This window comes from Python bivittatus, unplaced genomic scaffold (assembly GCF_059951505.1).
Source record: "Python bivittatus isolate LINGU-HERP-01145 unplaced genomic scaffold, Pbiv_v1 ctg000980_np1212, whole genome shotgun sequence".
In the NCBI taxonomy this organism is placed as follows: Eukaryota; Metazoa; Chordata; class Lepidosauria; order Squamata; family Pythonidae; genus Python; species Python bivittatus.
Genome location: NW_028277125.1, coordinates 3644488 through 3672356, shown reverse-complemented (window position 1 = coordinate 3672356; position 27869 = coordinate 3644488). Strand labels below are relative to the sequence as shown.

Below are 27869 nucleotides of genomic sequence, written 5' to 3'. Positions count from 1 at the left end.
GACACAAAAGGCCTGGCTTCATACCTGCGGCGCGCACTGGCCCATAAACAGCCTCCAAGGAGCCTGGCAGGGCTGGCGGGGGGAGGCTGAACCCTCCCTTGCAGCAGGTGGGACTAAGATCTTTTTCCTCCCGGGACGGAGTGGCACAAGCTTGCACGGCTGCGCCTCGCCTCCCAGCCGCACAGTCGGCCAGCGAGGCGAAAGAGCCCGGGGGCCGTCAGGTTATTTGGACTGTATCGGCTGCAGCCGCCGGCCAAGGGCCCCCGAAGCCCCAGGAGGGGAGACCTGGATGGGCACCTGGGTAAGTTCTGACTGTCGATGGGCACCTTGTGCTCAGCCTGGCAAGTGCCCTGCTGAAGCTCCTCTGGTTAATAAGCTAACAAGGAAGAGGGAGAACCAAAAAGGGGATTGCCTGGAATGGCAGCGGGGTGAGCAGGGTAGAAAAATGGTTTCCCTGATCTGAAAGGGAAAGGGGGCGAAAATAGTGGCTCTTTTGTTCAAAAACTCAGGATCAGTATTCAGTCTCCTGGGACCTTTGGCTGGGAGGCTGGACCTTGGGGCTGGTATTTTAATTTCCCATAATTCTCTGAGATAGCGCTACATCAGGGGCCTTATGGGAAATCAAAAGGCTGTATTTGGTAATCAGGCTAGGCAGTACCCTGAGCCCGCACTCAATTCATTGTTCAAAAATGGAATCACAACTTAAAAAAATGTAGGGAAGAAGTTTTATAATATCACCTAGTCTAATATCTATTTCAGTCTTTCTAGACAGAGTTAGGTATAATAGGTATTTAGACGTTTGTTATTTCAACTCTCTAGTTCAGCTTTTCTCTGCTTTTTTCCTTTTCTCTAGTTCTTTTCTTTTTCCTTTCTGTTTTTCTTCTGTTATTAGCTCATTTAGTACAGAAAATCACTTTTTTCCCTTCACCACGTAACGTTTTAAATATACCTAATAGGCTAGGTTTCTTTTTACAACTACTGTATATTGCTTCTATATAATAGCCATATAGTTATGATATTGCAAGCAGTTCTTTTTAAGAAGGGTTACCTGCGATGCTTTTGAAGTTGAATCAAATAATCTAAAACAAAAAGAAAACTTTAGCCTGGCTGCCTGGCCCAAATATCAGAGGGGCTGATGCAAGGAAAAAGGAGATACACAATACATGCGAAATGCAGGGACTGAGAGAGAAACTCACGCTTCGGTGCAGAAGAAATGCAATTACTTTCCGAAAACAGCACTTTTTCCAAATTTGGCACGGCGCTTCTCTAATGGGAAACGGACATCCAAATTCCTATTTTGGGTCGAGGCGTGCACCAGGTCGATGGCAGAAAACCGCAGTCAGAAAGGCACAGTCTCTTCACCAAACGTCTACTGAAAAGCCACCCGTGTCTTAGGAACGTGGAAGACCATAACCTCATAAAGACGGTGGGAAGAGAGCAAAATGTGCTTCGGGCGGCAATAATAAGAGACAGCAAAATTAAACTGGCAAATGTATTGCTATCGCAACTTTGAAATGGAATACTTAAGCTAATAACAAAGTGAGTCTGAGTCCCCCCTCCCCACCCTGCTGCCCCGGCCCCCACAACATATACACACATATGCAGATTTAATTAACTGACAGACTAAAACTTGCCCCCGGGCTCACCGAACTCTGGTTTAAAGCTATGTTTAATAAGCTATGTTATATTATGTTAATAGGGCAGAGATGAATTCCCACCCTTGCCAACGAAGAGATGGTGCGACTAGGAAATGAAGCCCAGAGGCCGTGTAAAAACATGTGCCTCACCCTGTGCTCCCACTGGGTGGGGGCGTGCAAAAATTGTCACGCGGGGGTGCACATAGAAAAGGTTCTGGTTGTGTAGTCACTGACTTCCAACCACCCGTGGATGTCCCCGTCTGAAATAAAGCCAGAAGACTGTTCAGCATCCCCAATTTTCTGGCCTTAAAATGGGGAGGGGAGTGTTTGGGGTGGGGAAAGTTGCTTAATACAGCCCAGAAGGGGCCTACTCTGAGCATCTGGCAGCATCAGCAGCACCAAGCCTTTTCCTCCCATAGCTGATCCCGCCTGATCTCAGAATGTGAAGTGGGATCAAGCCTGAACAGTGCTTGGATGGGAGACCACCAGGAAATCTTCAGAGTGTAGGACAGACTGCTAAATTGAAAATACATTCCTGGAGAAGTCAGGGGCAAACTGTTTCCACACTGCTGGTATGAAACCTCCACAGATGTATCCTTTTTGCTACCAGCTCAGTTCCAAGAAGACTTTACTCCTTTTTTAAAGACAGTCGAGTTTTAAACAATAGCTGAATGATATAATCTGAAGAAGGGGGCAGGAGCAACAGTAAAGACTTTGCAGCCCCATACCTCCTTAACTCACAAAATCCTAATGTTTAATCAGTATTTAATATCTTTTTATCCTGCTTTTCAGAACAAAACCCTTCCCAAAGCAGATTAAACTTAATTAAAAATACTAAATGCATACACCCCAGTCGTAAAAAAATAAAAATGAAAAAAATCCCCACCATCTAAGTCATTCTAATAAGAAACAAATCAAATCCCCATCGCTGGCCTGTCTCGGGAGAAGCAACTGAGTATCTTATAATATCTTGTAGATGAATAAATTTAGTCCCAGAAAAAAACATCATTCAGAGCCCGCTGGCGCAGTTCATGAAAATTAACCAAATGTCAGGAAGGGATCAATAAATCTGGACAAGGAGGAACCAGGCATAATTCAAGGGGAACAACTATTTCAGAAAAGGACAGAAAGTTCAGAGGCTAAGTTCTTACAACATGTTCTTACCATGACCCAGGTAAGTTACAAATCTACCATTTGCATGCATCCAACAGGATAAGCTCGGTTAGTTAAACCTTGGTTTGTTTTTTCTTGGCGATTTAGCATATTCATGGGTCAACGTATTGAGCCAATCCAGAAAATCAATTAATTCACCCCCAACGGTGAAGTCTGTTGTGTGAACTCAGCCACCAAGCTGGGTGTGTGGTTGTGAACGTTTCCTATCAGAAATCCTCCACCATTCCTTCGATCCAAGTCCCATCAAGACAGAAAGAGAAAATTGACTTTTTTCAAGAAGGACAAATACGGTTCCGGTTCCCTTTCGTTAGTGCAGGTTTCAGTTAGAGTCAATGTGAAGAGTATAAAACAGAATAATCGTACTACGGCCATCATTTTTAACTGTAAAATGTTAAAACTGTAAAAAGAAAAACAGTATAATTGTAAAATAAATGAGAGCTAAGTGGGGTGGCTGCTGTATTTCTCCCCCCCCCCCCGGTGGCAAATTACCCTGACACCCAAACCCCCAAAACAAGCCCAAATTGTGAGAAAGAGAAAGGCTAATCAGGACAAAGTGTTGAGTTCCTACATTTAACAGTCAGAGTTGATTTTAAGAGCATAAAAGATTGCAGATTTGCTGTGATGATCGTTGTGACTGCTGATCTGGTTAAAGGAGAGCTAAGAGGGGCTGAAACACTGATTGCAGTGGGACAGTCTTCCGATAAACCAGGGTTTCTCAACCTTGGCAGCTTTCAGACGCGTGGACTGCAACTCCCAGAATTCCCCAGCCAGCAACGCTGGCTGGGGAATTCTGGGAGTTGCAGTCCACGCGTCTGAAAGCTGCCAAGATTGAGAAACCCTGCTCTAAAACACAAGCCCCCAAATATATCCAAATAATGGGAGTGGGAAGAGAGAAAGGAAACATAATTAGTGCAAAGTGTCGGTTTGGGTTTGGCTCCGAAGCGCAACCTTTTCAGAGGTTGCTCCCATTCCAGATTCAGCTCCCTGGGAAATGGGTCTGGCTCCCTGGCCCTCCTCCGGATTCTCTCTCCTGGACCAGATTGGGGTGGGGGAGCCCCCAGCCCCCCCAGACTAATCCCACCGTTTTAGGCCAGCCTCCGCCGCACCCCCCCCGGGAAGGAGGCTCTGCTGCCCCTCCCAACTGTCTTTTAAGGCACCCCTGACAGCTGTACGGCTCAACCCAGCCCCACTGACGCCATGTCCCCTTCCCCAACCTGGCGCTCGCAAGGGGGCGCGGCTACAATTCGCATCACGCCTGGCAATCCGGCGGAGGGTGCAACCCGGGGGTTGCCGGGTGGGAAGCCGCGCCCCGTCCCACAAGGGGCTCCTGATGTTCTGCTCGAGCGGGCGGCAAGCCAAGCCAAGGCGGACGCGTGCCCCTGAGCGCGTGCAGAGCGCTTCCCAGCTCTTTCTCCTCCGCGGCCCGCACAGCGTCCCAGGAGACGCGTCGGCCCCGTTGGGGCTTCTCCGGGAAGGCGCTCGGCTGCGGAGAGCCGCGTCTGAAGCCGCCGCCACCGCCGCCGCCGGTCTGCGGGGGAGGCAGCCGGGGAGGGGGCGCGGCGGGGCGGGCACGCCCCCTGGTGGCGCTTTAAAAGAGCGGCCGCGCCGGCCGAGGGGCTCTCGGAGGCTGCGGGAGCGCCGCTTTCGACGGGCGGACGCGCGCCGAGGAGGGGGCGGCGGCGGTGCGAAGGCGGCCCCTCCAGCCGCGGCTCCTTCCCTGGAAGGGGCAGCGAGGCCGGCCGGCTGTCCGGGAGCCGTCGAGGCGCGCGTCGCGGCGAGGGGCGCCTGCCTGCCTGCCTGGATGGGTGGACGGACGGACGGCTGGATCCGGAGAGGTGAGCGGCTGCGGAAGGCCGGGCAGTCCCGGGGCTGTCGTCTGCCCAGAGCCGGCCAGCTGCTCTGGGAGCCCTGCGGACGACTCTCCGCTTCGCCCGGGCTGGCCAGCGCTCTGCACATGCTCAGAGGCCCTTGCCTGTCTTTCCCGGGGTCTTCCCCGCCCGTGGCGCTTGGGAAGGCAAGCGAGAGCGAGCGAGGCCCGGGGGGGGTCTGGGCGGGGGGCGAGCGAGCTTGCTCGGAAGGCTGCAGGGTGGGCTGCCTCGCTCCGCCGCTTGGATGCAGCAACGAGGCGCGGCCCGTGGCGACACGGAGGGGAGACCGGGGCCGCGGGGATCCAGAGGCGTCTCCCCCGAGGCTCGGGGGAAAGGGCCGAATGAAGGGGAGGACTCCGGGCGGGGCAGGGAGCGAAAGCCCCGTCCGTCCTTGCAGGCGGGGAGCTGTCCAGCCGTGTGCGCGGCTTCCCCAGCCGGAGCCCTCGGTGCGCAGCCGGAAGGCTGCCTGGCGGCCCCGGGCTCTGCCCGTCTGCGCAACGCGGCGCCCGATCCGGCGCGCGGCTCGCTCGCTGGGCTGTAGCTGTGCCCCGGCTGGCGGGGTTGTGCCTGCTCCGGTCCCGCAGCGGGTGAGGGCAGAAGCTGTGGTGGCCGAGCCAGAAGGCGAGAGAGTAAAATTTACATTTCCGAAGGTAAAGTGACTTTTCCCCTTGACCGTTGCAGCAGGTCATCCTCATATCTCTAAGGAGGGGGACACCTGCTTCCTCCTTTACGACAAGCCGGTGAGGTAGGCCAGGGTGGAAGGTTGCACTCCCGGCCTTCCCCAGTCACAGCCTCCAGTAAACTGCTCCACCGTATGGGACGTCTCTCCTAACTCAGTTCTGCCTTGGGAAAAATGAGACTTAGGCCGTATGGACAAGGTTTCAGATGAGGATTAATTTGGAACGGTGCTGTTTTGAGAGGATGGGAACCGTAGTCCAGCACGTTTGGAGGGTAACCTGTCTCAGCATCTCTCCTAGCTTCCTGGGTGGTGCAATGCCATGCTGCAGTTAACACTGACGTGAACCTTAGAAATTGCTCCTACACACTCCTAGCACAGTCTGGAAACACAGACGATGGGATTATACAGTACAAGGGAATGATGTGAATTGAGATTAGGCAGCAGTGCTCCGTGCATGTTTAGAGTTCATCTCCTTCAGTTCGGAAGGAATTGGGACGGGGCTGTAACTCAGCAATCGCAGGAATAATCTGAAGGTCAGAAGCGTTACTCTTCTTCCTCCCCAGCCCCGGACTTATGCCTTGGTACGATATCCCTCTTCCTGGAAATTGTGAACACATCCCAAAGCCCGTGATGCTACTGGCTAAGTAACCGTCGGACAGAAAAGGGACAGGAGATCTTTCTAGCTGGCGATGCTGAAGTTAATCACGGTAAGTTCCCAGCATTTTGCAAAAGGTTTTGTACAGTAAACAGAAGTTTTAAAAGGGGAGGCGGTGTTAGAGAAACCCGGGGGAAAGCAGTTCTGTAGCCTGGAGAGGTATTCACCTACAAATTCAGAGCCTAGTGAATATCTAGGGGGTGGGATGGGGAGGGGAGGTAAAGAGATGAGAACTGAAGGGTCCATACCTTTTAGTTTAGCTGGAAGTAACAGGATACTGGGCTTCCAGGTTCACAGCAATGCCCCATTCATCCTGATAGAGGAGATTCTTTTTTTTTAAAAAAAAAAACAAGGTATAAGAGGAACAAGCAAAGGCAGGAGCGAGGAGCAAGGTTACAATAATCTGTTCAGTTTACCCAACATATGCATATAATTGGTTTGTTTGCTGGCTGGCTTACTGAATTTATTTCCCATTTTTTCGGTCACCGCCACACCAGAGCAGCTCCCGACAATCCAAAAAGCCAAGGAGCAAATGCAAAAGTCAGAACACAGGCAGTTAAAACCAGCAAGGAGACTGAGATCAGCCAGCTTGCTGCAAAATGGAGATTTGCAGAGGTCTTCTACCCGCACCCAAATTTTGGAAACCCCCCTCCCTTTCCCTCCCCTCAGTTCTAATGACGACTGAGCCCATTCCCTGTACGTAGAATTATGCCTGATTTGGGGGAGCAGGATGGAAAATTGGAACAATGTGGGGAATCCTGGAAGGAGGTACAATTGGCTTGAGGACAGAGCTAAAGCTCCCCCCCCAGCAACATTTTGTTGCAGTCCTGTTTGCTGTGCTCCCTGGCAGAAAGCATCAATGAAAGAGGCCCGAGATGGAAGGGGGGGAAAGGTGCCCTAATCAAACTGCTGGTGCATGAAAAACCAGTGACATTTTGCCAAAACCTAACCAGCATCTTTGGAAATGTGCCAGGTGCAATTCCTATTGCAGTGTTTCTCAACCTTGGCAACTTTAAGACGTGTGGACTTCAACTCCCAGAGTTCCCCAGCCAGCAAGGCTGGCTGGGGAATCCTGGGAGTTCAAGTCCACACGTCTTAAAGTTGCCAAGGTTGCTGGCTGGGGAATTCTGGGAGTTGAAGTCCACACGTCTTAAAGTTGCCAAGGTTGCTGGCTGGGGAATTCTGGGAGTTGAAGTCCACACGTCTTAAAGTTGCCAAGGTTGCTGGCTGGGGAATTCTGGGAGTTGAAGTCCACACGTCTTAAAGTTGCCAAGGTTGCTGGCTGGGGAATTCTGGGAGTTGAAGTCCACACGTCTTAAAGTTGCCAAGGTTGCTGGCTGGGGAATCCTGGGAGTTGAAGTCCACACGTCTTAAAGTTGCCAAGGTTGCTGGCTGGGGAATCCTGGGAGTTGAAGTCCACACGTCTTAAAGTTGCCAAGGTTGCTGGCTGGGGAATCCTGGGAGTTGAAGTCCACACGTCTTAAAGTTGCCAAGGTTGCTGGCTGGGGAATCCTGGGAGTTGAAGTCCACACGTCTTAAAGTTGCCAAGGTTGCTGGCTGGGGAATCCTGGGAGTTGAAGTCCACACGTCTTAAAGTTGCCAAGGTTGCTGGCTGGGGAATCCTGGGAGTTGAAGTCCACACGTCTTAAAGTTGCCAAGGTTGCTGGCTGGGGAATCCTGGGAGTTGAAGTCCACACGTCTTAAAGTTGCCAAGGTTGCTGGCTGGGGAATCCTGGGAGTTGAAGTCCACACGTCTTAAAGTTGCCAAGGTTGAGAAACACTGTCCTATTGAGAGCAACAGGGTGTACATTTAAACCATTAATTCTAAGAAGCATTTTTTAGATATTTACCTGGAGTTTCCATCCAGGAAGCGAAAGTGTTTTTGCCCATGAATGCAGACATCTTTAGCTGACCCAGGAGGTGAAAAACAGTGAAAATAGGGAGCACAAAGCTTATTGTGAATATTTGTATTTGTAACTAGTTGTGGGCATTTGACGGACAGGCAACTTAATGCAGTTTCACGTTTCCAACGCAGTCTGCCTGGAGCCTCCAGATAGGTTACATGACTTTCTTCCTTGCATTTTATCATAGGCTCATAGGATTTTTAAAAAATTCTCTAAGGTGCATATGCTTAAATTATGGTGGCTTTTTGGTTGTAAGTACAGGCAGTCCTTGGGTTACGAACGCCCAGTTTAAGGACAACCCATAGTTAGGAAAGGAGCCTATTGTAGCAAAATTTGAGTTAAACACACAGTGTTAAATACAGTTATATACATTTAATCAAGTTAAATACACAATGGTTAAAGTTCTTTACACAATACTTCTTACACAGTAGTACACAATAATTCTGTTCCGGCTTACGTACAAATTCAACTTAAGGACAGACCTTGGGAACGGCACTCGTTTTTAATCTGGGGACTCCCTGTTTTTGTAAGTTATTTGTAAGTTGTAAGAAATTTGTAAGTTAATTGTTCTTTTTCTTTTTAAAGTGCTAAATAGTTACTGGTTCCCACTCGAGAGCGCAGCAGCTGTTAAATATAAAATAGTTTCAGATAATCCTGGGTTGCTGATCTGTTCCTGATTTGCCCCCCCTCTTTTTTCCTTCAAAAGCACCCCGGCAGGCTGTGTGTTGCCTTGTTCCCTCCTGCCCGTGACTTTTGTTTCTAAAACAATCCTCTGTATTTATTTGGATCCAGCCTTACTTTGAGCCATTTTGCCAAACGGTCCCTTCTGGTCTCCAAATGTGCTGGGAGGAGGAGGGAAAAAATGGATGGTGGGGGTGACAGGAGCAAGGAAAAAGAGGAGTCCCGTCTTGCGAATGTCTTTTTGCACCAGCTCTCTTGAAAGCATGAGCATTTGGGCCAGCCACGGTGCTGGAGAAGGACTTCTCTGGCTCGTGGTCGGTGGAAGAAATTCTTGGGTTGAGTGTCAAGGGTGTCACCTCTGTTTGGCCAAGGCTGTTTCCCGAAAAGTGCATTTTAGGAAAAATTGATGCAACTGCCTTGCTGCAGAGATGAAATAGGATGGGGGCTGGGTGATGCTGTGTTCTTGCTGGTCTCCCCCCACTTTTCCCCCCATCTTTCCCCCCCTTCCATCCATTAAAAGGATCAAGATGGAACCGTGTTCCATGATTTTGACTGGTAGAGTAAGGAGGGTTGGAGCAGAGGGCTGGGAAAATCTTTACCTCCCACCCCCAGCCTCTGACTCAGGAAAACCACTGTGGTTGACAGCTTTGAGGTGGGTGGGCCAAAGGTTTGAGTCTGTCTGAGACAGTTTCCTGTGTTGGGGTGGGGTGGGGGGGCTGCAGCACCAACAGTGAATCAAGACAGATCCAGACCTCGATTGACTCTGATGCTGCTAGGAGGAATAAATCTCTCCGTTCTCACCTCTCTCTTTCCCATCACACCGGTCTACAATGCGGTTGTAAGGTTTGGGTCTTACCCAATGTTTGACTGACTCATTACAGCTTGTAAACCATAATTTATGGTATAGCAGTGTTTCTCAACCTTGGCCACTTTAAGATGTGTGGACTTGCTGGGGGATTCTGGGAGTTGAAGTCCACATATCTTAAAGTGGCCAACGGTGAGAAACACTGGTTTAGCATAATGTGTGAACCAGCCCATGATCATGTGTGAAAATTGATCTTAATTAAACTAAGCCATGATCTGGGAGAACATAGTTGTGTTCACATGGTATGCTTTGCCAGGTCACACTAGAAATGTCCTGTGTGTGTGTTTGTGAAAGAGGACACATGATGCCTTCTGTTGGACACTAATTGGAGATGCGTCTATACAACGTCCTAAGCTGGTTAGAGTTAATCCTGTTTATACTTTTTTGTGACAATGTGTTGGTAAACTAGAGGATGTTAAAAAGAAATGGAGCTTCAGTCACATGGTCATGGTCGCCATCTTGACTTTTTTGACTCTGGATACACTCCTTTGGTTAGCTGATGGTTCAGGTGCAGTAAAATCAGTTTAATAGGCTGTTTGGGAGTAGAAGTATCTGTTCAATCCAGATTGACACTAGTGATACAATTTATGCTGTCTGTGTGAACATACAGTTGACACTTTTACTTCACTTGCATCAGTTTGCATCATCTACTAGTAAGGCAAGCGTGCAAGTGACATCAACTATTCCAGCTGATATAAAAATATCAGCTGCATAATTATACAAATAATATAAATTGGCACAAATGACATAAATCATTTCTGCCCTCCTTTGGAAACGAGGCATGGTTGGAGATGAAATCAGAAAGACAGATGTTGCCTCTTGCCTCCAAAATCTGCTGAATGGAGATTCAGAGAATCAAGGTCTCTTTATTCTGTGACACCCCCCCCCCCCCAGATGGGTCAAGCTGGTAACCAAATGATTTGTCCAAGCCTGGATTTTGATTTGTAGGATTTTGGTGAGACAGTACATTGCCCCGATATAGTCCAGTTACTCCCTGGGAGACCCGTACAGCAACAGACTGACTCCTCACAACTCTGAAAACCTCTGACCTGCCTCACTATCCTTCCCCACAAAGAAGCGTCCACAGGGGATGTCGATAAAAGTCAAGATTTTTGGCCAGAACAGTTTGCAAGAAAGTACATGATTGAAGGGTCGTGATTTCTGATAGGTACCGGAAAGATATGTCTAAAGAGATAAGTAAATTGCTTCTTAAAGAGATACAAACAAGTGATGCCTTCAGTTGATTCCCTTTTTATTTATATAAATGAAGGTCATTTGGGGCCACATTTTGGCTCCCTGAGATCATTTCTCCAGCCCAGGATCAGTGTGGTAGAGCACCCGTGTGCTTCTGAAGGAAGAACGTCTCTGTGCATTGAACTCATGCTTAGTTTCTGGGGTGCAAGGGAAGCGTGTCTCCGAGGGCGCTGCCTTCCAGGTCGCTCAACTGCTTTGAGACCACCACCTCCTGAGCTCGTTCTGCCCTCTCAGAGGCAGCTGTGGAAGATGCCCATCCACCTTCACTGCCCTCTGGGACATGGCACCTGCAGGACTTGCTCAACAGCTTCATCCTTGATGGTGGCGTTTCTCGATCTCAGCAACTTTAAGATGTGTGGACTTCAACTCCCGGAATTCCCCAGCCAGCCAGAATTCTGGAAGTTGAAGTCCACGCATGCTGGCTGGGGAATTCTGGGAATTGAAGTCCACGCATGCTGGCTGGGGAATTCTGGGAGTTGAAGTCCATACAGCTTGACTAGGGAATTCTAGAAGTTGAAGTCCCAACATCTTAAGGTTGCTAGTTTGAGAAACACTACTTTATGGGCTCCTGTCCAGGTGGAGATATGTTCTCCCAAGGGTTTGGATTGCAATGCTCACGGCTCTGGCGCCTTTATGCTGTCTGAAGAGGAGAGGAGCTTGATGTGGTAGTTGAAGTTAAGAACCTGGAAGAGCCAGCGGGTGATACATTAGCAGGGGGAGGTGGCTGAGTAGGCACATTGTCCGTAGCTGCAATGCTGGTCCTTTCCTTCCTTGTACACACTTTCCGTTCCGCGCAGTCCAGCTCTTGCACAATTAGAGCAGGCCTCGTGGTTCGGACCATGGAAGGAATGAGGTTCAGACTTGCAAAGAACTCATGCCAAAAGACAAATTAAAACAGTGGTTTTCCAAACATCGAGTGATCTGCTCGCTGACAGCAAACTGGAAGAATGGGTATAGAAAAACACATACGTACCTGTATGTAGGTACCTCTGCTACCTACAATTCAGATTAATGCTAAATTGTCATTAGGAGAGACAGGAATTTGGCCGTCAACAACAAACAGGGGAGCCTGGGCAGGACTTGGATGGATGAAGCTGTCAGCCAGTTTAAACAGGTCCTTTGGAATAGTGATGTTTAAAGAGGACTGCAGTTTGGGAAAATCTACACACAGTTGAATTTTCCCGCTGGTGCCCTGGGATTTGGGGCAGAAAAACATCTTCATTTGGCCCTCTTACCATGAGACATATGGGCCAAGCAAACAGGGTGTTCAGGAGCAGGTCAGGTGCAAAAATTCAGGTTTTTTTTTATACATCCCCCCTCCAAGCAACATAGCGGTCTGTTGTTTGCAAAAGAGCTCTTTGTAGTCCTGGAAGCCAGCATATGTGGACATCATGCTGGCTGGGAATTCTGGGAGTTAAAGTCCACGCATCTTAAAGATGCTAAGGTTGAGAAACACTGATGTAGATGAAGGGAATCTAACAAATTTCCATTGGAAGAGAATTTAATGATGTTGATGCCGTACCAAGGGGACCCTATTTCTCTTCCCTGCCCATTTGATCTCAGTTAAATGTAGCATCTCAAGCCAGTTTTAGTCATCTCTGAAGTCAAGGGGTAACATGGATGTTTCCATTTAGGCTGCAACGGGGGTGTTCCCTGGTGATAAGACCTGCCAGCATACTAAGCCATTGTGTCATTAGCTTGTACATTATGTGGTTCTATAAATTCTGCCCGTAGCAGCTTATTCAACAAACTATTCTTAAACAAGCCATGGTTTAGCCCGATCCATCCTGAATAAGCACGCTGCAAATGCACCAAAAGTAGGACTCCCTAAGTTGCTGACCGTAGCACGTTAAGTGAATGATGATCATGGAAAAGACAGGTGTGACTTGAGGGAAAAATTGTGGAGGATTTGAATGAATGCAATCCTAATTAGGTAACATGAATGGGTGGCTTGGAAGGAGAGCAAAGAGCGACTGGGCCTTGAAGACTCAGTAATGTTTGGTGGCTCATTGGCGCTGCAGAAGATTGGCAAGGAGCTAGTGGTGGGGGGACTTCCTTTTCTTCTTGCAGGTGTAAGAAACACCTGTGTGGAAAGGGTTATGGAGCCAGCGGAGGCAACATGCGTGCCACTTAACAATTCTTCCACATGTGTGCTTAGAAAAAAATATTTACCAAGCCTTCCGGATTGCACCACTGTATTGTAACTTACTCTCACCTGCAAACGCTTTATCTGTTCTCCTACTTGTACAAGTAAGATGAAGAGGAGAGCATGAGCCCCCTGCCCTAACACCTGCAGAAAGGAAGGGGACCAGTGGCTGCACAGAAGAAACAGGGTTTCCAGACAAATATTCTCCGCAAAGGCTCATTTGGGCTTCTCCAGGGTTGACCAGCGATGTCATCAGACCATCTCTAGATGTTCTCTGCTGTCTCGCTTAAAAAATATCTCCGGCAGAGGATCCACTCTTTGAAGTTATGGGCAAGTCACTGATCAGATCTACTACCACGCCATCTCCAGCTACTATTGCTTCTACTCCCCGTCTCTTATGAAAAATATTAAAAGGTGCCATGCACACACCCACACACACACAGAGTTGGAACCTCTGGGCAGAATTAAAGTCCCTGGAAGAGGGCTTCTTATTTTTTTATCAGTCAGTGGGATATTTTCTAACTGTTAAAATATTTGGAAAAAGTAGTAGATTAACCCACACTGGTTTTGGTTAATCACACTTGGTCATTATCTCAAACCGCTATGCTTGACAAAGTTGAGGGAAATAAGAGAAAGACAATGGATCCACAGAACAAGGAGATCCCTGGAATGTCCTGGAAAGAGCTGGGAATTATTGTCAGGACAGTGGAAATGAAGGGCATTTGCCTACAAAGCCATCGCCACACAATCCCAACCTAATGGCATCTAACTAAAGAACTAGCCAGCTAACTAATAGCCTTGAACTGCTGGATGACTAAGCAACCGTCTTGTGATCAGATGGCATTTTCCACCAGAGGTCTGGTGGAATTTCCCAAGAAATTCAGAAGCATAACCTTTCTCCCATTTCAGTGGTCCTGATGGAATTGGGTTGGGGGTAACAGGTTTCCAAGTGCCAGTTGAGGAGGAACAATGTGGGGGGAAGAACAGAGCTTCACCTCCTGCTGGCCACCACCCAAAAACCTCTAGTTGGCCAAGGTTGAGAAACAAGAGGTTGGATAGGATGGGCCTTACTAGGGATGTCCACAGGATGGTGGTGCTGTTTAAAAAAAATCAAGATGGTGACCATGGCCATAGGATCAAAGCCCCACCCCTTTTTACATGCAGGGTGGGGCTTTGATCCTGCCATTGTGATCACCATCTTGGGTTTTTTTTGTTTTTGTTTTACTTCCCTGAAAGAGTCGGGGTTTCGATTGTATGGTCATGGTCACCATCTTAACTTTTTTGACCTCCCCCTCATGGATGTTCCTGCTTCTTATGTTCTTAATTTGAGGAGAAATAGAGGTTCAAAGAAATGGAAAGTGGTGGACAATTGTTCACGAGGTGCTAGAACCTAGTTGGGTTCTGCCATTGCAATTAAGGCCACACAGTTGAGTTTCATTGCAAATGTTAACAGATCACCTACATTTATTGTACCTAAATTGCATCATATTGCGATTATGGACCTATTTCTTTTCTGTGCTTTTTGTCTGAAATCATGAATTTCCAGCTTCTGCAGAAGGATTAGGTAAGGCCAGATAATAAAACTGTGTTTACTCTACTTTCAACTTTATTTTCTGATCCCCCCTAATTTCCCAACTGGCCAACATCAAGCGCTGTGTGTATTCCTTTAACAAGCAGCAGACTGTGTTTCCATCTCCATCAACAGGGATTAGTTTTTTAGTCAAAATAGCTCCATGTCCACTTTTTAACGTCATGAAAATAGCAAGTAATGCCATTTTCTGTGCGAAAGAAATTATAACACAAGTCATTTTGAGCTCTTCAGTATTGCTCTGTTAAATTTGAAAAGAAAGCAAGTATTGCACAGGGGTTGAATTTCTTCCCTAAATGTTTGTTCTTTGGCCTTGCAAAACTGGGGGCTTGTTCTCCATAATGTGAGCATTACGAGAAATTGGCTATTGCTGTAGAGGTAGACGTCCAATCAAGACAGAATCTGGTAAATTTTATGAAGGATTTACTCCTATTGCTGCTGCTCCTCCTAATGGGAGTGACGTTGGATGCGAGGGACTGGATGCAAAGGTCTTCTGCGACGGGGCCCTCTGCAAAGAGGTTAAAAAGGTTGAGATGATGGCCACAACTGTGCAGTCAAAGTCTTCCTGTTTATTGGTCATAGTGGCAGCAGGAAAGTACTACATAATCCATAACCATAACCTGGGCAGGGATGGAAGGGGAGCTGAAGGTCACTGCTGGGAGAGATTACACACCTTCCAGAGGGCCATCAACTACATGAGATGAAGTCCATCCACCCTGATGGGTCTCCATTTTGGCTCCGCACCAGTCATCCAAAGGTTATGGACTTCTTTCTTCTGATGGAGTTGTGGGGAAAGAGAAAAAAGGGACTATCCTGGACATTTAGACCACCACAATGGAGACATGCTTACCTATCATCCTTCTCTTGACCTCTCAGGGCAATCAATTTCAGCAGCTTTCTCTGGTTCTTGCCTATGTTAGGTGGCTTCTTCAAGAAAGTGGCATTTTCTTGAGTTGAAGATGACTCCTGGGTGCAGTTGTCTTCATCGCAGTCCAGATGGGCTTTGCCATGGCTTTCTGTGATGTTTTCCAGACTTCCCAGTCTAGCTATGGCCCTGGAAATTTCAGGTGATCTCCTGTGCTGTGGTGTGACATGTGAATACAGCCTATATGTCCATCTGGGTGGCTGGGAATTCTGGGAGTTGAAGTCCACCCATCTTAAAGTTGCCAAGGTTGAGAAACACTGGCCTAGACTATGAGCTCCTACAGAAGGAGCAGATGGAAGCTGTGGCCAGGAGGCCCTGTGGCCTCCTACATCTGGTGGACCAGTGGCAACCTTTCTCGGAACAGGAAGTTTGTGCTTTAATGATTTGTGTAAACCAGAAAAAGTTGTTAGTGCTATAACCCAGTCAAGTGTGTTGTGTATATGCAGCCTCAGAATAGAGACCAAGACTTAACCAGACATAGGTGGGAAAGGCTCATGAACCTAAGGGACTTCTTTAGTTAAGTGTGCTAGGAGAAGACAGCTACAGTGTCATCAACCCACCTTCCAGTTTGAAAAAAAAATCAGTGCATTTGCAAAGAAATGTAATTCCATAAGTGAATTAGTGGAATGGGTTAAAGACAGGGGCAGACAGTCTGCCTAGAACAGGAGATGGAGAACCAGCATGAGAACTGAATCTGGATGTCAGTCAAATGAATGGTGAAGGCAGGAAGGAAAAAAACAGGCACAGATTGCAATCTGAGAAGCACAGGAAGACATCCCAGGGCAAACCAACTTGCACAACCAGAGTCTCCGTACAGCAGGGATGTCCACAGGAACGTGGTAAAAAAAGTCAAGATGGCACCTGTGATGGTGTGTTCAAAGCTCCGCCTGGGGCACCGTTGCAGCTGCCATTTTGACTTTTTTGACTATGCTCTGTGGACCTCTCTGCTCTTCAGTCCAAAGTAGGCCACCTTTTATGGACCCCACCAAATGACATCTAAGATCAAGGAGTCATTCAGTTTTTTCCACAGGGTGGGGGGCATTATTATGGAATAAATTACCCCTGAAATTGGGTCAGCTCCCTCTTTATTTCCAAGTAAAACTTTGGAACATTCAGATACCTTCGGTGTTTCTTTATCCAGCTTTGGAATGTTCCAATCTAGTTTCAATGTTTAATATTTCCTTAATAATGGCTTTATGATTTATTTATTTATTTATTTATTTATTTATTTATCACATTTGTATAGCTGCCCATCTCCCAAGGAGGTGACTCTGGGCAGCGTACAACGCTTAATAAGAAAAAACCAATACGTACATATAGAACAGTTATCATGAAAGACTATAAAATTATGAAAAGCACACAAAGCGAGAGAGGACAATATTAACCGCATTAAGGGAGCCATTGCAAAGTCTCCCCGGGCCGCTGATAACGTGGCCAGGTCTGGGAGGGACTTGGGGAATGTTACAATGTCTTTTAGGGTGCAGGGCTGACCAGAACTCCCAAACTGGCCTTCGGATGTGGCCACGCGGTCTGCTGACTGCTCTTCTCTTGTTCCAGCCTGAAGCCACGTTCCCGTCTGACAACTGTTCTAAGCTGGAGTTCCAGGTCTCCGCCATGGAGCTGCTGGACCCGGGGGCTTATGGAGACTTGTGCAACGGCAGCACGCTGGAAGGGAAACTGAGTTCCTTCAACCCTGAGGTCCTGAACATGACGGCAGAGGAACTGCGCATCAGATACCTGGGGCCCCGCCGGTCAGGCTTTTTCGTTCCGATCTGCACCACCTACCTGCTGATTTTTGTGGTGGGGGCCGTGGGGAACACCATGACGTGCCTGGTCATCATCCAGCACCGCTTCATGAGAACGCCCACCAATTATTACCTTTTCAGCTTGGCCATCTCTGATCTCCTGGTGCTCCTGCTGGGCATGCCGCTGGAGATTTATGAGATGTGGAGCAACTACCCCTTTCTCTTGGGGGCTGGTGGGTGCTGCTTTAAAACCCTGCTCTTTGAGGCCGTCTGCTTTGCCTCCATCCTCAACGTGACAGCCCTCAGCGTGGAACGCTACATTGCTGTGGTCCACCCGCTCAAGGCGAAGTACGTAGTGACCAAGAACCATGCCCAGAAGGTGATTATCATGGTCTGGGTTCTCTCCATTCTCTGTTCCATCCCTAACACCAGCTTGCATGGCATACAGACTCTCTACGTGCCAGGATGGGGCGTAGTTCCTGACTCAGACACCTGCACTCTGGTGAAGTCCCCCTTGATCTACAACCTCCTCATTCAAATCACCACCATCATCTTCTTCTTCATCCCCATGGCCGTCATCAGCATCCTCTATCTCCTCATTGGCCTGCAGCTGCGGAAGGAGAAGCTGCTGGAGGCTTTGGAGGCCAAATCGGGAAGCCGGTGCGACTACCACAACGTCCGTTTCCAGCAGAAGAAGGCTCGGAGGAGGCAGGTGACCAATATGTTGTGTAAGTTGAGGGGGAAGGCCCCAAGAATCTGGGATCTGGATTTGGCATCTCAGTGAGCTTCCTAAGAGGTGAAGTTGCAGCAGGGTTACATACTGTAAAGCCAGACTTGCCATTAAGTAGAAGGAGGTGGCCAGGGATATCCAAAAGGGTGACATGGCAAGTGCATCAGTGTGTTCAAAGCCACACCCCTTTGTATGTGCCCTCTTGAGGTTGGACTGAAAAGCTGTGTATCATGTCTTCAGTTTGGTGGAAGGTCTTGTAGAGTTGAAGAAAGATTCAGCTGCTAATCCAGCTGGTTTGTATCCCTGGAATGAGAAGTGGCCTCAGACTGCAAACATTTGGACTGTCCCTGCATCGCACTAAGCCATCATATATGATGCAGGAACCCAGCCATCACACTTAGCAAACTGGAGTTTATGAGAGAGGTGGGCCCTTTAGGGCCTCATTTCGGGTGGACCTTCATTCTTGGTCCCAAGGCTTTTTTGCAGGAGGTCAGCAAGAGAAAGGGATCTGTGGGGCAGCGGGTCTCTCCTCTCTCACTGTTTCCAACATTGCCTTCTCTTGTGCGTTCTAGGGATGCACAAGAGATTACTTTGGAGGGAATTGATCCTCTGTAGAAAAAAAGGTCGCCCAAAGGTTTATGGCTTAGCATTAAATATAAGCCCACTCCCTGTGGTTTGTTCTACAAACTGTGGTTGCAATAAACCTTGGTTTTATACAGGGGGTAAAGCTAGTCATGTCATTGGAAGGAAGGCTGCAGAAGGGCCTTTCCAGTGACGGTGATGTTTGTCCCAAATGAAATGCTATGCCAAACAGGTAGTAAATATGGCAAGGTTATCTCACAGAAGAAGAAGTAGACTTCTCTGTTGCCTCAGAGGGCAAGACCAGAACCAAAAGATTAAAACTAGAAGGAAGGAGATTGAGGTTAGATGCTAGGAGGAACGTTCTGATGGTATGAGCTGATAGGTAGCAGAACAGGTTGCCACATGAATGGTGAGTCCTCCTCTGGAGATCTTCAAACAGAAGCTGAATGGTTGGTTATCAGAGTCTCTAGCAGATCTGCCCTAAGCAGGGAGTTGGTCTCTATAATCTCTTCCAACTCTATGTTTCCATGATTCTACTCTCCCGGTGAGGTTTTCCCCAAGCATCCCTGGAACAAGATTACCAAAATCACCATTGACTTACTTCCCCATGTTGACATAGGAGAACGTATGCCTCAAACTTTGCCCTGGAAAATTCATGAGAGCAGCTTTGAAGGTGCACGTTTCATCCCATCACCAACCCAACTCTGTTTCCTCTCCTGAATTTTTAAGTGCAAACAATTGGATTTCACAGACAAGTGTCAGTTTGCACAGGTTTGTCCTTTATTTTTATATAGACCAGCACTTCATAAAGTCTCTTATCTCAGGCCCACCATGGTCCTTTCTTGAACACTGCACCCACCTCTCAATTCCATTTTGGCCCTTTTGTCTGGACGCTCCTTTATAGATTGTTCAGAATATAACATTTGAATTTTTGCAGGCATCTGAATTTTTGCAGGCATTTGAATTTTTGCAGGCATTTGAATTTTTGCACACTGGCTATTTCATTTTTTAAAAGATGAATGCAGTGGAACAATCCTGGAATGATCAATGAGACCCCAAAATTCAGGAGCAGAGATTGGGCACAGAATGACTGATGCTGAATCACTGAGGACATTAAAGAAGTTCAAGGCATCCTCAGGACGGGGGCGGGGGGGACCCAATGCAGTGTTGGTTGGAAGGGTCTGTTGCGTCCCAGAATGATGCACACAGCCTCTTCCCAAATGAAATTGCATTTCTTCAATTTGGCAAGTGGAATTTAGGATGCCAATGAGAAGTAATAGTTGAAGCTTTTGACTAGGACTGGGGAAGACCAGGTTTGAGGCCACCTCAACCAGAAAAATGCAATGGATGATGTTGGGCCCGACTTAACCTTGTCTACCTCCGTGGGTTGTTGTGAGGTAGTTGTGAAGGGAGATCCCCAGGTAAGCTGCTCTGAGCCCCTGGAGAAAAGGTGAAATGTCACCATCAATTTTCTTAAAAGAAGAATGGCCAACTTCTCATGCAATTTCACCGTTAATACACAAAAACAGGGCATCCTTGCATGAGATCGCACAAGAGCTGTGGGTAAAACCACTGAAAAACTCACAAGGTCCTGTCTTCATGCAATACTACACAGTAACATTAAGATTAATGGTATTTGGTTGGATAGTTTTTAACCAGAAGGGGGTTTTTTTTCCTTCTGTCTAACCAAAATCTCCTCCCTTGTCATTTAAACCCCTTGTTTATTGCCCTGCCTTCTGGAGCTACTCTGAACAATTCTGCTGCCTCTTCAGATTCTTGGAGACGATCACGTCTCCCTGCAGTCTCCTCTTGTACAATCATGTACAGGTTGAAGTGAACTGGTGATCATCTTGTTCAACCCTCTTCCCAGTGCAGAAATCCACCACTACGGCTTCTTCTCCGTAGTGAAGATGCTTGAAGACATTTCTCCCCACATGCTTCCCTTCTGCATAGCCACACCTTCAACAGTTCCTCATGCTTTTTTCCCTTTCCAATCCTTAATATCTCGATTGTGCTTTGATATGGGCCTGGATGCTACTTACGCTAGAAATTCCTGATCCAACAACTGGATCATAACCAAACATCTCATATGCGTGGGTCTCCTTAGCCAAAAAGGTAAAAAAAATTGATGCATTATTGCTCACTCTAAACCTCCAGAATTAGTTGGATAAAAAAACTGTACATTGATTACTGTAATCAGGATGTTCAGATTGAAGAATTGCGTAGGCAGAAATGTGCTTGTTGCATTGAGATTTAATGAAGCTTTTGCTGCTGTTAATTAGTCCAGAAAGATTGGTGGATGAAAAAGGAAACTTTAAGAGAGATCTAACTTCCTGGCCCAAAGCACATTGGAGGATCAAATTTTATTCATAGGCAGACACTCCTTAAAGTTCAGTGCAATGGATCCCAGCTCTTATTAGTACATGAATGGAAGAGAAATTAATTTTGCAAATCAAAATCAGGGCCAAAGAGACGGTACCTGCTGTTAACAACACGCTCTTGTCCAGTCTGTGATGGGGGAATCATTCTAAGGAAAGAGGAATCTGGCTGATATAGGCTGCAGGAGGCCTTTCTGTTTGATAACGAAGCATATTCTCATCTTCATCCCTCCCCAAGGCCCCTTTTGGATATGAATTTTGAACTCCGGTGCCTCCTTTCATTCCCATCGGCTTTTATTTATTCACTGACGCCTCTGAAGAAAGGATTAGATGAACTTGAATATTATGTTCTCTCTAGTGTTTTATCCATGAATCTTCTAACATGCCTATTCAAATTCCAAAGTACACTGATAACCCTGCTTGGTTCTGAGCAGAATAAAAGCTCAGCCAGCCATGAAAAGGAAGGGAGTGATGAGTACAATCTCAGAGGGGACAACCAATTAGCCCTGGGTGCTAGGAACAACCAATTAGTGTTTTGCTGCAAAGCTTCAGAGCTCACCTTCATTGCAGTAAGTATTATTTCATGCAAATGCATGCAAATGCATGCAAAATACTTATTCGCTTTCTATTTTTATAGTGTTGTATTTTTAATATTTATACGGGGTTTGTTTTACACTGTACTTTCTAAATGAGCCACTAAGAGTCCGTTCTGATTGTGGCAGCATACAAATATGTGTAATAAAAGAAATATGAGTTCAACATCGAGCAACAACATGAGGAACACCTCTTATGGCAGGTTTGGAGATGGTTGAAAATAGCAAGTTGTTAGATTTGAGGCAAACCAGCTGCAGAATCTTAATGACTGAAGGTTAAAAGCTGCTGGCATTTTTTGGAGGATCATTTCTATAGCACAGAGGAACTTCTCAAAAACACACACGTGGTATAGAATAAGCTAAAAGAAGCATTGCCCATCTCAATTCGGTGTGATCCTCCCAAAGCACTTTTTGAAAAGCGGTTCTGCCATTTAATTAAAATAAAGCTTTGCCAATCCTAAACTGAGAAAGGACTCTTTCAAAAACTCAGCTTATACACAAATGCAACATTTAACAAAGCACCCAGGGTGATTTTTAGCGCACATGCCAGAAGCTCTCAATTGACTTAGTTGTCCGCTCCTCATCACGATTCATGTTTTTCCAAAAGCAGAATATGGATGTTCATAAGATCCCGTGTTCACTTTTCACCTTTGAAAAAGCAAAATGAAAATAATATACAAATTGGAAAGGGGGGAAGAGAGAAAGTGGGGCTGTGAGGTCCTCACAAGGGCTGACCAATCAGCTCTGTGCACAGCCTGTTGCTGCTGCAGAAACACACAAGCTGGTTCCAGCAGGAGAGCAAAGCGGTTGGTTTGAAGAACCCGGCAAGTGCGTTTCTAGAGCAGCTCACCGCTTGAAGCATGATTGGCCCATACAAATTCTTTTCTCCTCTGCAGGAGGGAAGAAAAAGTGATGAAATGAAAAATTACAATCAGGCAGAAGATTAGAGGCACGTTTCTGTTAGGAAACCTGTAAACACCATACCGCAAAATGTCTTGGCCTTTTCACAGCCTACGTCATGCTTATACAATAAGTGTAACCTGGTAATTTAATTATACCGTAACCCATTTTCTGAGTTTGCCCAACGAAGGGAGGCAGAAACCAACAAACAAGTTGGATTTGCACAACACACAGAGGGCCACACCGAAGAAAACAGTCCAAGGTTAACGTGAACCGAAGTTGCTGGGTGTGCAAGTGCAGATGTTAACTGACCTGAGCAAGTGTGTTGCAGGACGGAGCCGCTGGGCTCAATTTATTTTTTAGCGGGAGCCAAACTGTGGGAGCAGGAGAAGTGATGAGTTTTGCAGATAGAGAAAAGAGGTTCTTCAAGCCCCAGAGATTTCCAAGAGAACTGGAGGCTTCTACTTCAAAGGTCTCTTTAAGAGTGTTGTGTTCTCCACACGACAACCAAGTGCGTGAGGCAGTAGGAAGTTGGAGAGACCCCAGGTTCTTCAAAAGACCAGAAGATACACTGGCCTCCCACAACTTTCATTTTGCTCCCCACCAGTGATGTCTACGGGGAGGAGTGTCCAAGCTTCAAGATGAAGGCCATGATCACGCAATCAAAGTTCTGCCCCGGTTTACGTTCATCTGTGCGTCTGTAGCAGCAGATGGCCAGAGACCCCCCCCCCAGGCATCCAATAGTAGCCATGATGACCTCTGAATGACACGTACATGGCGATGTCAGGAGACCCAATGATGTCACGTACCCCACTTTGCCTTTCCCTATAGATACACAGGGCAAGGGTGGAAAAGTCACAAAGCCAACTCCATTTCCACGTACTGGCAGGCCATAACGTACAGTATGTGAGGAAGGACCAAGACGGGGGGAAACCACTTCCGCCTTGTTGCCAGGGAAACTGTAGGGATGGGGCCATGAAGCACCAGGGTTGGAACTTAACTTGAGGGCGTCTTTATGTAAATATATATTTTTTAGACTTGTAGCCCACTTTTTTGCTCAGGACTTCAAGATGGCGCATATCGCACTCCTTACTATTTCCCCCCTAACGATAGTCCTGTGAAGGAGGTTGGACTGAGACCGGGTGAGCGGTGCAGAGTCCCACAGACAGTTTCCGTGGCTGAGGGAGGACAAGAACTTGGGTCTCCCTGTTCCTAGCCCACGCCTTCACTACTACACCGCTCCATCTCGCCTTAGTTTTACAACGTGAGGGAGAGAACGTTCTCTTTTTCCACGGTCTCCATGCGAGTCTGGATCTTGCCTAGTTTCTCCATCCCTTCCAGGGCTGGAGGATCTTCTTCCCAGTTAGCCACTCAGCCCGCAGGACCCCCGTCGATAACTTTGCTTTCCTGTCCTTGCCTCCAGTCGTGCTCGTGGTCGTGTTTGGCATCTGCTGGGCGCCCTTCCACACCGACCGGCTCGTCTGGAGCTTTGTCACTCACTGGACAGACCACATGCAACACACGTTCCAGTACATCCACATCATCTCAGGGGTCTTCTTCTACCTGAGCTCTGCCGCCAACCCCATCCTCTACAACCTGATGTCCACCCGCTTCCGCGAGATGTTTAAGGACGTGATGTGCCACAGACGCTTCCAGAAACTGGGCTCCCACAAGCGCTCGCCCAGCAGCATACGCACCACCGTGCGCAGCACTGTTTTGGAGCACATCCCGGGAAGCCATGGGCAGCCCTTGTCTGACATGGAGGATTACGAGGGGGACCCGGCGGGGGATAACGTGGATGAACGAGAAGGCCCATATCTCTGAGGGCTTCCCCAACTGGTTGCGTTCATGCGTGACGCTGAACCTGGTGGCCGAATTAACCCATTTTCTGTGTTTGTCCAATACCATCCAAAGGAGCCAAGTTCATACAGCAGCTAAGCCAAAAACAACTGCAACCAAGGCTTAATCTAACCAAGCACAGCCGATTGTGTGAATGCAACCGTTGGATCCTTAACTGGATTAAAGGTGATGCATGAACCCACCCAAGGGAATGGAAGCACTTTGGGGACAGAGCCCTGATATTTCTGCTTATGAGACCGAGGTCAGAGAAGATGGCTGTCCTTGCCTAAAGAATAAATTACAGTTAATGTGAAAATTGTTTTATCCTTCATTTATTTCATTGTGCTTTGTCTCTGATGTAGGCCTCGCCTTCGGGAACTTGCCAGGGGGTGATGGTCTCACGAACCCAGAGGTACACTTCGGAAAAGGCCCAGGGGCTTGGGGGAAAAAACGGAGAGGAAACTTTCTTCCCACCCTTCTTCAGGCTCGACGAGAATTTTCTGCCTTGTTCTGTAAATCCTTCTCAGACATCTTTCAGAATGGCTGCCTGTGTTCAAACTAATGATATCTGTGGGATGACCACGGAGTATATATAAATGGTAATTTCTGGATACTTCTAGATTCCCAGGCAGGATGGCCCCCTTCTCACCAAGCCCCCCCTCCAAGGCTGCCCACTGAGGGGTCAAAAAAGTCAAAATGGCAGCCATGCAAGCAAAACCCTTTTTTACACGCCAAGATGCCATCTTGACTTTTTTGCCCTTAAATGCCTTAAAGGGTTGCCCCTGTTTGTAGCGCAGAGCTAAAGATTTGCCAGGCTACAGCCAGCATACGTGGTGGATTTTCTGGGGCTGCTTCCTCTCCAATTTGCACCCATCCCCAAGCAGGCGAGAGAAGGTCCAAAGATTTTCCTTAGCCCTCCTTCGCTGTGGGCAGGTTGATAAAGTAATAAAGAACATTTTATTACTTAGACCCGATGTGTCTCGGATAGAGCCAAGGTGATTTCAATAGGTTCCAACCAACTTACAAGGAATTCACCTCAAGAAAATTTTCATTTACTAGCACTTGGGATTTCACAGACACACACACCCACACACACATTTTTTCCCTTTTCAGTTTTCATCACCGGCCTGCCTTTCCTTCTTTCGTTCTATTCTTGGAAGAAATCCAGGGGTTCGAAGCAATGGCGGGCTTAAGCACTTTGTTCAAATTAAAGTGCGTTCTTCCAAGCCACCCACCCTCAGCAAGCAATCTTATTTCCCTCTTCAAACTCTGATGCGTACTTAGGAATACATTTTGGCGTTTATCCTTGCAGCCACAGTGAAAACAGTGGTGGGTGTGTGAAGCCACAAGTTTCTACTGCGGCCTTCCTCTTTTTTGAAGGATCAGCTGCAATCTTATATTTAATTTTCTGACGTCATTTAAATATACACAAAGAGAAGACTTGCCATTCCCGGATCTTCGTGAAAAGCCTCCCATCACCTTTTTCCTCCTTGCCGAGAGTGATTCATATATAACCTTTTTAAAAAAAAAATTAACAGCATTTCTAATGGGAAAAGTCACTTTTTAAAAATCGACGGTGATGGGTGGCCAAGCTCAGCTCCAGAAAAGAGAACATGGACTTTTTCGGAGGCGTTTTGGAAGCTGGATTGAAGCAGAGAGCCATTTGAGAGCCAAGGCCAATGGAGATACAATGAGGGGTATCTACGAAGGGTATCAATCATATTATTGAAGCCCCCCCCCTTTGACGTGTGATGTACATAAAAAGGGGCGGGGCTTCAATTGCACAGTTTGCAGCCACCATTTTGACTTTCCCCCATGGGTGCAATGGGTTACCCTGGTCTTCTCCCACCTGGTGTAAGGGTGATATTCAGGTTACGCTCATGCAGATGCAGTCATGCAACATGCTAAGCTTGGTGAGCATCAACCTTGGCCAGTTTTTGGCAACCCCATGTCTTGTGCCTGGCCAGCCCCTTGTTAGTTACTGTACAAACCCAGAAAATGCGTTCATTCAGGTTAACTGGAGTAAAGGCATTGTGTGAATGCAGCCAGATAGAATCCACACACCACGTCCCAATTTTCCAAGCCTTGCTTCCTCGCAGCCTCTTGATTGGAAGAGGAAGACTGAATCTGGACTTTCAGCAGTAATGCATCTGGTACAAAGGCAGCCACCATCTTGGATTTCAACTCCCATCATCCCTAGCCAGCTCAGCCAGTTCTCATGGGAGACAACCCGGGGGTCCCAGGTTCTCAGCAGGGTCTTGCAAGGCTTGGCATTCCCAGGAGAGAAGCTGCAGAATTGGGGCATCCCATAAAATCGGGGTGTGTTTATTGGAGGAACTCAACGTGCCTTGGGGAATTTTCAGTCCTGTTGCTGAACTCTCCTTGTGATCGGATCCTTTTTCGTGGAAATGCCCGGAACGGCCAACTTCGTGCACGCGAGAGGCAGGTTTTCCCACAAGCACCGCGTGTCCCAGCCTCTGGCGGTCTCTGACACTGGCTTGACTCTGGCTGGGGAGATGATGATCACCATTTTCCACTTGCTGGCTTGTTTGAGCTCCAGGCGCCCCCCCCGGGCCCCCGCCCCCTGCATCCAGCTACTTGCTAAGGACATGCAAAATGTATGACTCCGGTGGGAGACGCTCGGAAAGATTTGCAGCTGATGCAAGGCGGCGGTTATGGTGCCCACACAGTCATCTCCTTCTTGGCTGAAAGAGAAGGCGACTCCTCGGGTGATTCACACTCTGGCATGGCTCTGGATTGCAACCATAATTCACCGCTTCCCGTGGAAATAGGTTGACCAGAGTTTCTATCCAGGGAAGGAACAAAGTGGTCCGTCTGGCATGGATAGCAGCCAGGCTTCTGGGCAGGCAAGAGAGCCCCCCAGGGGCTTCTGCTCAGTTTCTCCCCTCGGCAAGACAAGAGATGCCGTGCTCTGACCTTGCAGTTTTTCAACCACGCTAAAGGCGCTGCATGCAAGATGAGGTGGCTATGGTTCCCCCCCCCCGATTTTGGGTGAGGCGGGCACGATCAAGGGCCAACGCCATCTTTTCCCAGGGCATCAATGTAAACAGGAAGTGAGGACAGGCCGTCAAAGAGTCCCGCAAGTTTGGGGTGATTATTTTCTTGACTTTTGACTGTTCCTCTCTCCCATAGAACCCTCTTATCCTAAACCACTGTTTCTCAACCTCAGCGACTTTAAGATGTGCGGACTCCAACTCCCAGAATTCCCCAGCCAGCATGGGTGGCTGGGGAATTCTGGGAGTTGGAGTCCGCACATCTTAAAGTCACTGAGGTTGAGAAACACCGTCTTAAAAACTGGAGAAAAGCTATCACTAGCTGAGTTCACTCAACATCCTTCACCTAGTTACAGAATTAATTAACCAACAGGGATGAGGTCTTATAAGTTTTTTTTTTGTAATGCCTTCAAGTCAGTCTTGGCTGCTGATGACCGCCTGGACAAGTTCCTGCAGTTTTCTTGGCAAGGTTTTTCAGCAGGGGTTTGCCCTGGCCTGCTTCTTCCTAGGTCTGAGAGAGAGGGACTGGCCCAAGGCCACCTAGCCGGCTTCGTGCCTAAGGCAGGACTAGAACTCGCAATCTCCTGGTTTCCAGCCCAGTGCCTTAACTATTACCCCAAACTGGCTCTCCCTCTTAACGTGCTGAGCCATAAAACTGACCAAGCTTCGCTTGTTAGATGAATGCAGCCTCCAGGTCTCTCACTGACCTGGAT

General features: G+C 47.7%; 1 protein-coding gene across 4 annotated transcripts; it reads left to right on the top strand.

The window, feature by feature from the left end:
* Window positions 1-142: 142 nt before the first annotated feature.
* Window positions 143-25724, top strand: NMUR1 (neuromedin U receptor 1). Of its 4 annotated transcripts, XM_025175159.2 has the most exons (5): window positions 143-301; window positions 5921-6064; window positions 15371-15517; window positions 16933-17848; window positions 23727-25724. In XM_025175159.2, exons 4-5 carry the CDS (start codon window positions 16990-16992, stop codon window positions 24125-24127), a joined length of 1260 nt encoding a protein of 419 aa, XP_025030927.1. In that variant the 5' UTR covers window positions 143-301; window positions 5921-6064; window positions 15371-15517; window positions 16933-16989; the 3' UTR covers window positions 24128-25724. The 4 variants fall into 4 exon arrangements, with proteins under 4 accessions (XP_025030927.1, XP_025030926.1, XP_007441504.2 ...); XM_025175158.2 differs by lacking the exon at window positions 15371-15517 and having other exon boundaries at window positions 23727-25723; XM_088132149.1 differs by lacking the exons at window positions 143-301; window positions 15371-15517 and adding an exon at window positions 4388-4645 and having other exon boundaries at window positions 23727-25723.
* The last annotated feature ends 2145 nt before the right edge of the window (window positions 25725-27869 follow it).

What these genes read in the sequence shown, in the direction of transcription:
- NMUR1 (XM_025175158.2), top strand. An exon ending in GCAGGTGACCAATATGTTGT is followed by an intron (nt 17,849 to 23,726) that starts GTAAGTTGAGGG and finishes CCTTGCCTCCAG; the next exon opens with TCGTGCTCGTGGTCGTGTTT.